Source organism: Cydia fagiglandana, chromosome 27 (assembly GCF_963556715.1).
Source record: "Cydia fagiglandana chromosome 27, ilCydFagi1.1, whole genome shotgun sequence".
Lineage (NCBI taxonomy): Eukaryota > Metazoa > Arthropoda > Insecta > Lepidoptera > Tortricidae > Cydia > Cydia fagiglandana.
Genome location: NC_085958.1, coordinates 9,341,625 through 9,350,900, shown reverse-complemented (window position 1 = coordinate 9,350,900; position 9,276 = coordinate 9,341,625). Strand labels below are relative to the sequence as shown.

The 9,276-nt window shown below is 39.3% G+C and overlaps 1 protein-coding gene across 1 annotated transcript; it reads right to left on the bottom strand.

The window, feature by feature from the left end:
• Positions 1-5,217: 5,217 nt before the first annotated feature.
• On the bottom strand, positions 5,218-7,527 carry LOC134677842 (gamma-secretase subunit pen-2). The gene is made up of 3 exons (XM_063536268.1): positions 7,449-7,527; positions 7,123-7,227; positions 5,218-5,965 (listed from the first exon to the last, which is right to left on the bottom strand). The coding sequence occupies exons 1-3, from the start codon at positions 7,507-7,509 to the stop codon at positions 5,826-5,828; spliced, it is 306 nt and encodes a 101-aa protein (XP_063392338.1). The 5' UTR covers positions 7,510-7,527; the 3' UTR covers positions 5,218-5,825.
• Between the last annotated feature and the right edge of the window lie 1,749 nt (positions 7,528-9,276).

Sequence of the window (9,276 nt, the reverse complement as noted above, 5' to 3'; positions counted from 1 at the left end):
ACATACACACATGGTTCGCATTTACTTTGCAAGAATCCGTTTTTAGCAAGCAATGTGTGTATTTTAATGTTCCACATCCGGCTTGCTTGTTTCAAGCCATATATACATTTTTTAAGCAAACATACTTTATTATTATTCGATTGGAAACCAGTTGGCTGCTCCATGTAGATTTTTTCAGTTAACTCACCATTTAGAAAAGCTGTGGTGACGTCAATATGGTCCATGCACAGATCCAACTGATTTGCAATTGCAAATAAAATTCTTAGGGTGGAATGCCTAACCACAGGCGAATAAGTATCCGAGTAATCTATTCCTTCTTTTTGACTATACCCACATGCAACAAGTCTTGCTTTATACCTATTTAAATTACCTGTGGAGTCGTATTTTTTCTTAAAAACCCATTTGTTTTTCACAATATTAACATTCTTTGGACGATCTACCAACTCCCACACATTATTTTTGACCATCGAGCCCAACTCAACCTCCATGGCACCATACCACTCGTCTTTTTCAGGTGAATTCATGGCGTCGCGGAAAGTAAGTGGCTCTTGCGATGAACTTGTTGTAGCCATCAGAGAATCAATATGGAAATCATTATACCTTTCAGGAAATATACCTCGCGTACTCCGCACTGGCCTAGAGTTGGTTGGAACAGCAGACTCTTCTACTTCCGCCAACATTGGCTCGTAATCTGAAGATGCAGAGGGTTGCAGTGGTGAGGTGACAGGGCTAGACAGCACCACAGCCTCGCCGCTATCCTCAGTGGCGTCTTCAGTTGTGCGATACAGCTCAGACAGGGGTGATTGCACTGGTGTGCTTGCCGCCTTCTCTGAAACAGTTATAGAGTCCCGATTAGGTGAATTATAATTTACATGATCCTCATGGCTGTTTAGAGGGTTAAGATTATTATCACAATCATTATTACCTACACTAATATCACAGTTATTGTTTAAAATATTATTGCAGCAAGTATTATTCCCTCTATTATCATTTTTTAAATTATCATTAATTAAATTATCAAAAATAATAAAATTTGCTCTTTTCGCCTCAGCATTTGCATGTAATAGATTGCTCCCTATAAATTTGTCCTCAAGGAACACAACACTTCTAGAATAAATAACCCTTTTAGGGTTAACTGGATCTATTAAGCGATATCCCTTGCACGTTTCACCATATCCTACAAAAATATGCTGTTTTGCCTTAGCATCCAGCTTGCGTCTCTTTTGATTAGGCACATGAGAGTATGCTACACAGCCAAAAACACGTAAATGACTAAGATCTAACTTATCAGATCCGGTCCATTCGCATTCAGGAATTCCACCCGATAATGCACTGGTAGGCGACCTATTTTTTAAATAAATGGCCGTCATAACAGCCTCGCCCCAGTAGCGATCAGGTAACTGAGAATACTGTAACATAGCTCGAGCTTTTTCAAAAATCGTACGATTTGCTCTCTCACTGACACCATTTTGAGAAGGAGAATAAGGACAAGTAGTTTGGTGAATTATTCCTGCCTTTTTAAGGTAATCGGACAAAGTTTTATTGCAATATTCAGTACCCTGGTCAGTACGTAATACTTTAATACGCAATCCAGTTTGATTTTCTACTAAGGTTTTAAAATTAACAAAATGAGAACTCACCTCAGACTTGTTCTTCAGTAGATAGCCAAAGGTGCGTCTTGACTTGTCGTCGGTGAATGTCAGCAAATACCGAGCTCCGCCCCAGCTGGGTACATGAACCGGTCCGGCGATGTCACTATGCACCAGGTCCAGAAGGTTAGCAGCACGCCCCGCACTTGACCGCGGAAACGATGTTTCACACATCTTCCCGGTAAGGCAGGCGATGCACTGTGCAGGAATGCCGTCTTCAGCCTGAAATACGACACTACACTTATTCCCTCCACCTAATACCGACATACCTTGCTTGTTCAAATGACCAAGACGCTTATGCATAATAGAGTAAGGCACAGCGTCAGCAGCATTGGCACTCATGGATCCTTGCCCATGCAGGGACATAGAGTTGCCTAATTGGGGGTCAGATCGAGTTTGCTCATCCACTTTCAACTTATAGAGCCCATCTTGTTTATTAATAGTTAAAACCTTATTGCCTGTGATTTGACAAGAGCTATAGATATTGCAATAATTATTAGAAAACACTACAACATAACCATTTTTTGTAATTTCACTGACAGACATTAAATTTTTCGCTAAATTAGGCACATATAGCACATTATTTAGAGTCAATTCAGGTGATATAAAAGTCTTACCAATAACTTCACTATTAAGTTGCTGTCCATTGGCTACTGTGATCACACATTTCTTGCTTTTAGTTTCATGAAGAAGAGACAAGTCACCAGCCATGTGACTGGACGCTCCACTGTCGAGCACATATTCATTAGAATGTGTTGCCGAGTATGCAGAAGCAAACATGGTGTGTTCCTGTCCAGTTTTCCTTGCTTCTTCTCGTTTCTTCTTAAAACAGCGGTTTGCGGAGTGGCCCTTTTTCTGACAGTAAGTACATAAGTTATTGTTGCTTTTCTTCTTCCTGTTAGCCATGAAGGCTAGGTTGTCTGTAGTGTTACTTTGGCTTCGTCTGTGATCTTCTTGAAGTAGTCTAGTCCGGACCACCTCACTTGATAAGGTGCCGCTGAGGTTAGCCGCTTCAAGGCTGGACACTAGTATGTTGAATTCTTCAGGTAAGCCCGACAGCAGGATTTCAGCTGTCTCTGCATCGTCGATAACCTTCCCGATATCGGCTAGCTGCGTGACGAGCTTAAGGACACCTTCGATGTAATCCGACATGCCCGCAAAGTGACCGTATTCTACTCTATGTAATTTGCGTAATAAAAGTACTCGCCTGTACAGTCCTTTGTCTTCGAAAGTATCGGATAATGACTTCCACGCATCCTTAGCGGTCGTCGCATTCCGCACGATTTGGTAAAGGTGTGGCTCACATGACAGGCAAATTTTTGCTAAAGCCCGTCCATCTTTGGTAGTGTCCGTGTCTGTGCCATCGACGCAGCCCCATAAACCATCAAGAGTAAGCACCATCTTCACAGCGAATTTCCAATTGATCCAATTGTCCAAGCCTTTCAGTTTCTCTAAGGTGGACATTGAGGTTATGTTACATGTGCTCGTCCCTGGTTGCGCCATTGTCGTAACTCGGGTAATCTGGGAATATCTCAACGCCTTTTAGCTTTTCTGCAGCTTTTGTGCCTAGGCCCTGAACCTGTTCGGAATATAAGGAGCACACGGGAAGCAGACGAGGGACTAGCCGAGATTACAAATGAGCAACACCAAGTTATGATATGAGTCTGTATTAATCGTAGTAAATTAACACACAACTATATCTAGTTTTATATGATCCAAAACATTACATTAAAAGAGGTTTGTAAAAGTTATAAAGGCTGAGTAAAACATAAAATAATTAAAATAAATGGGACGACACAATCTTACAACCGCATTGGGCTGAGGGCAGCGACAAAGAGGAAACCACAGATACAAAATCTTTTTACACCTAATGTACGGCATAGATTACACAATCTTTAACACCCTTTCTAATAAATAGCACTATCCCTTTCGGCTATTTAGGGTTGTCAAAATTCAAGTGATTATCTTATCTCTGGTCGTGCACGAACAAGGAAGTCAAGTGGTGCCAACCCTAATAATTGCTCGGAGCAATGCCGAGCCGAACGGAGCCGAGTTCGACCGAAGTCAGGAGTGTCTCCCCACTGATAGAGGCAGAAACCGAACTTCCGATTTCCGTGTTTCGCGGTAGGCCCTATGATTGTGCCAGTGACGCCCTCTACGCAGAGTTTGCGTAATATTGTCAGAAAGAAAACTGCTATATCGTATCATGCCATACGATAACATACTATAGTCGCACCAATAAAACTCTGCAGCGGATTTGATAGCCCACGCAGTGTAAGTGTTATTTATACGTCATAATTTCATATAAGTTTGACGTTTAAAATAACACTTGCACTGCGTGAGCTAACAAAATCGCTGCAGACTTTTCGCGGTCTAACTCTAAAACCTTACTTAAATCAGGCGTGGCTCACTCCGCTTTCGTCGCTTTGCTACAGGTAGCTAAAAGTACATCCTTCGACCCCAATTTTGGGGTTTGCCATAAGCCGCGCGTGGCGCTGTCGCGACCTAGCGGCCATATCTGTGCTGATCGTGACAGACGCGTTTTGTTAGAGAGTGAGTCTTTTGTACCTAGTACTACTATTTATTCTGTGCTTAAATTACTATTATGTACAGTCAGCAGCAGAAGTTGCTAGGCGGGCGAGGTGTTCAAAATTACCTTGACACACTCTTATTCTCTTAACTATAAAGTCGCGTCAAGATCATTTTGAACATCTGGCCCGCTTAGAAACTTCTGCTGCTGACTATACCTACTTACTTTTCCTTGTGTTTTTTTTACTTTTGAAATAAAGTTAAAGTAAAAACCAGTAAAATGGCGATGTAGTTTTTTTAAATGAGACACTTATGTAGCGTTCAATAACTTAAGTTTATTAAATAATTTATATTTACAACTTATTGCATAAAAAAACTTAGCCTCCTAAGGCCCAAGGTCCTACCTATAGTACTTATTCAGTTCAATGAAATTTAAATCATATTCGATTGGAACAGAGTTGCTTTTGCTTTGTTTCATTCAGTTTTTGAACAACGCATAATCAACTCTATTTCCTACACTAAAGGTTCAAATTTCTGTGGCAAATATTGCATTTTTCATGTGTTTGGCTGGGCCTTAGGAGGTTAATACTATACGTCATGTTTGCTTATAACTCTTATAAGTATTTAAATACATTGTTAGGGGTCATCCATTAATTACGTCACACCAATTTCTAGGTTTTTTGACCCCTCCCCCCCCCCCTTGTCACACTTGGTCACATTTGGCAAGCCCCTCCCCCCCCTAGTGTGACGTCACATTTTTTCTACGAAATCGCCAAATCGAATTAAGTAAGTACCTAAGTATTATTAATATTTTATCAAAATATTTTTGACGACATAAATATTAGTAATTTTATAACCCAAAACTGCTTAGGAAAGAAAATTAAACGATTAAAAACTATTTTCGTTTTAAAAACTTGTTATTTAAATGTACAGCGAACTAAATAATTTAAATAAATTTTCGGTTACTGATGAAGTTAAAGTGACGTCACAAAGTTTGTGTCTCCCCCCTTCCCCATGTCACAATATGTCACATTTTCTTGACCCCCTCCCTCCCCCTCAACGTGTGACGTAATTAATGGATGACCCCTTATAATGTTATAGCAGTACAGGAGTTTTTAATACACGGTGTAACATGAGGAAACCGAATAATTTTAACAGCGTATTCCTGATCATATTTAGAGACAAAAATCCCCTAAAATTTATTTTGAAATACAGCCCATTCAAAATTATAAATCAAAAGGTATAAGTAGTGCATATACAGGGTGTCCCAGAAGTACCATGTCACAATGACAGCTCTTAATTTTTTTTTTGTGTATCACTTTTTAAATAGTGAATTTAGAAGTGAGAAGTGTTATTTTGTCAGTAAGAGCTTTCCAAATCGATGCTGGTACTACAAATGTTAAAACAAAGGGGAAAATTCTCAATTTTTTTTCCAGTAATAACTCGAAAACCATGCAACTTTTACTGGTGTCATGTTAGGCTGGTTAGGGTCGTTAACCTACCTCCGGTGTCACTGTGACGTGGGCGTTCTGGGACACCCTGTATGTATAATTAATTTAAGCTGTGCCCCCAGATACTTAAAATTACTGTTTGATTGGGATATTTACTACTTGAAAAAAACGACGTAACAGAAGGTTAGACTTATAACTAAGCCCTGCCCAGTGGCAGCACGAAAGACAGCGCCTCCCCCGTGGTGCCCCACGCCACCCGGCGCGCCTGGAAGATGAGCGCCCACGAGATCAGCCCCACCGCCCACGCCAGGGCTCCCAGGCCGCTCATAACCACATCTGCAATTGAAAAAAAAGAAATTAAAAATGGGTTAACTATACATTTGTGTTTATGAGTTTTGAGGTCCCAATTTTGGCACAGTTGCACAAATGATCTCAAAGTAACTGATGTAAACTATTTTTTAGGGTTCCGTACCCAAAGGGTAAAACGGGACCCTATTACTAAGACTTCGCTGTCTGTCCGTCCGTCCGTCCGTCTGTCACCAGGCTGTATCTCACGAACATTGATAGCTGGACAGTTGTAATTTTCACAGATGATGTATTTCTGTTGCCGCTATAACAACAAATACTAAAAACAGAATAAAATAAAGATTTAAATGGGGCTCCCATACAACAAACGTGATTTTTGACCAAAGTTAAGCAACGTCGGGAGTGGTCAGTACTTGGATGGGTGACCGTTTTTTTTTTGCTTTTTTTTGTTTTTTTTTTGCATTATGGTACGGAACCCTTCGTGCGCGAGTCCGACTCGCACTTGCCCGGTTTTTTTATAAAATTGCCGTTGGTATGGTTGGTAAAACATATGAACTATATGTTTATTTGTTCAGAACTAAGATTACAACCAGGGTTTTTTTAAATGCAAACCTGGATGAAAAGAGAGAATTGAACACCCAAACCCATGTAAATAATCCTTTAGTGATCAAGATACAGCAGTGAATTACTATTGTCCCCTAAATGTCATTTTGTACCTTCAATACCACAACGGTAGCAAACAAGCGTGCGGTCCACCTGATGTAAAGCAGCCACTGCAGCCTATAGGCGTATTGGACATAAGGGTACAATTCCGTACACGGTGGGAAGAAGTTGATAACTCGAGATATTCTACCGAAGAAATTTGAACTTAAAACTTTACGGATAAAAACTTAAAATTAAATTACACAAGGTTCAAATTTCTTCAATTTTCTCCAGACAGATATCAACTTCTTCCCGCCGTGTACGGAATTCATCATCATCATCATCATCTCAGCCATAAGACGTCCACTGCTGAACATAGGCCTCCCCCTTTTTTGGGGGGTGAATGCCATAATCGCCACACTTGGCAGGCGGGTTGGCGATCGCAGTCGAGTACACCGAATTTGAGGGACGCTGCTGCCCGTCCACCGGTGGTCGGTGGTGTACGGAATTGGTTTTCAACAATGAATATGGACATGTACACTTACACCTCTTGATTTGCTTCTGCTCATCAAACGGCGGCTTCGTGAAGGCTTCCTTGAAGAACCAGACCGCGTTCACCGCCCACACGAACGGTAAGAACACGCAACCGACTGAAAACATTGGACGTTGTGTTATACTATTATGCCATTATGCGTCATATTTTTAACAACTTATATATATTTCTTGGACTATAAAGAGTCATAAACTGATAGAGCAAGAATAAAGGAATCAGATTCAGTAATTTAAAACGCTTTTCTTGTTGAATGTAATGCTTAAATAACGTATAAAAGGCTAACGGGATTTCTGCCATTTTCAAGCGTATTTTACATACCTTTGAAGTACCACCTGCATAATTGTAATTTCTTGTCGTTAGGTAATCTTGTTATATCCATGTTTATTTCGGATTTAGTTTTTTGTGATAAGTTTTTATATAATTAAGTTTTTTGAGATAAAATAGCTATTTATTGCAAATAACACTGCAGTCGCTATCAACTATCAATAGTAAACTGACAGTGACATTTCTGTACTTGTCATCAAGGGCTGTTTAAGCTACAGAAAAACGCGACAGATTAGAATACGACAGAACGTTTGAATGGCTGACTTGAATGAATAATAGTATGATAATAGTACTCCCAAGCCATGTCCAGTTTGCTTCGGCAGAAAAAAAAACAAAGAAACAAATATGGCGTAGTGTTGTACGTCAAGTTATAAAATGTATTTTAGTATTTTTCTTAAATAAAAATGTATGAATCAAGTAAATTAGTGTTCCTTAATTTTATTTTTCTTTTAGTAACAGTGCAAATATGTAAGTAATTGTTAGAGTTTTGTGCTTTACCAAAATTTTAACTTCAAGGATTCGTTACTTCAAGGTTTTTTCACAGTTTAGTCGATTTTAATCAATTATTTGTAGCATTTAAGACCTTGGAGTGACACTGGACTACACATAATTGCTGAAATTATTATCCAAACAATACCTTGTCCGATTATACCTTGTTTATCACAACCTCGACCTTTCGTTGGTAGCATAACAGTTTTACCTTCGCATTATTTGGTCCTAACGGTATGAATTGTTTGATAAACAAGGTCCTTTCACCTCAAAACGTTCTACTGCCTTCTATTCACTTAGAAGATTTATCTTATCTCAAGAAATGGCATCGTTATAATTTATTACGACGTAAACTGTTTTCAAAACAATACCATTCATGTCTATCCTGGGCAAAACACATAGCCCTGTTATAGCCACATAATAGCAAAAAGTGTAGAACAATATGTTTAATTATATCAACAATTTGCAACAAGAATCCATAGCAAACAAGTTGGGATCTCCCTACCTATCAAACCAAATCAAAATAACATATCAATAAATATCTAATGACCTAATTTTCTATTAAGCAAAGGACTAGCTGAGAAGTACAATAGATTATAGCATAGTTGTTTATTTAACCAATTTTAAAACTAGATACATGTATGAATTAGTTAGATCAGGCCCCTGTTTCACCAACGTGACAGGTGCGACGAATTGTAAAATCACTGTTGCTGACGTCACAGGCACCCATGGGCTACGATTACCGCTTACCATCGGGCGGGCCGTATTCCTGTTTGCCACCATCATTGTATTATTAAAAAAAACTTTATGATATCGGAAAAAAACAGAGATTTCTCTTGCTAAATTTATGACAATTGTCACAAGAAACACTACAATTGTCACGAAATTCCGACATATAACTCATTACCTGTCAAGAATTACCTACAATTATTCTTCTAAATCTTTGACAATTGTCACAAACTTCGCAGGAGAAATATCTGTTTTTTTCCGATATAATAAAGTTTTTTTAAATAATACAATGAAGGTGGCAAACAGGAATACGGCCCGCCCGATGGTAAGTGAAAATCGTAGCCCATGGATGCCTGTGACGTCAGCAATAGTGATTTTACAATTCGTCGCACCTGTCACCGATGTGAAATTGGGGCCTGGCATTAAGCAGTACAAGTGTTATTTTTTAATATGTCATAATTTCATAGAAGTTTGTCATTTAAAATAACACTTGCACTGTCTGACGACCGGTCTGGCATAGTGGGTAGTGACCCTGCCTGCGAAGCCGATGGTCCTGGGTTCGAATCCCAGTAAGGGCATTTATTTGTATGATGATACAAATATT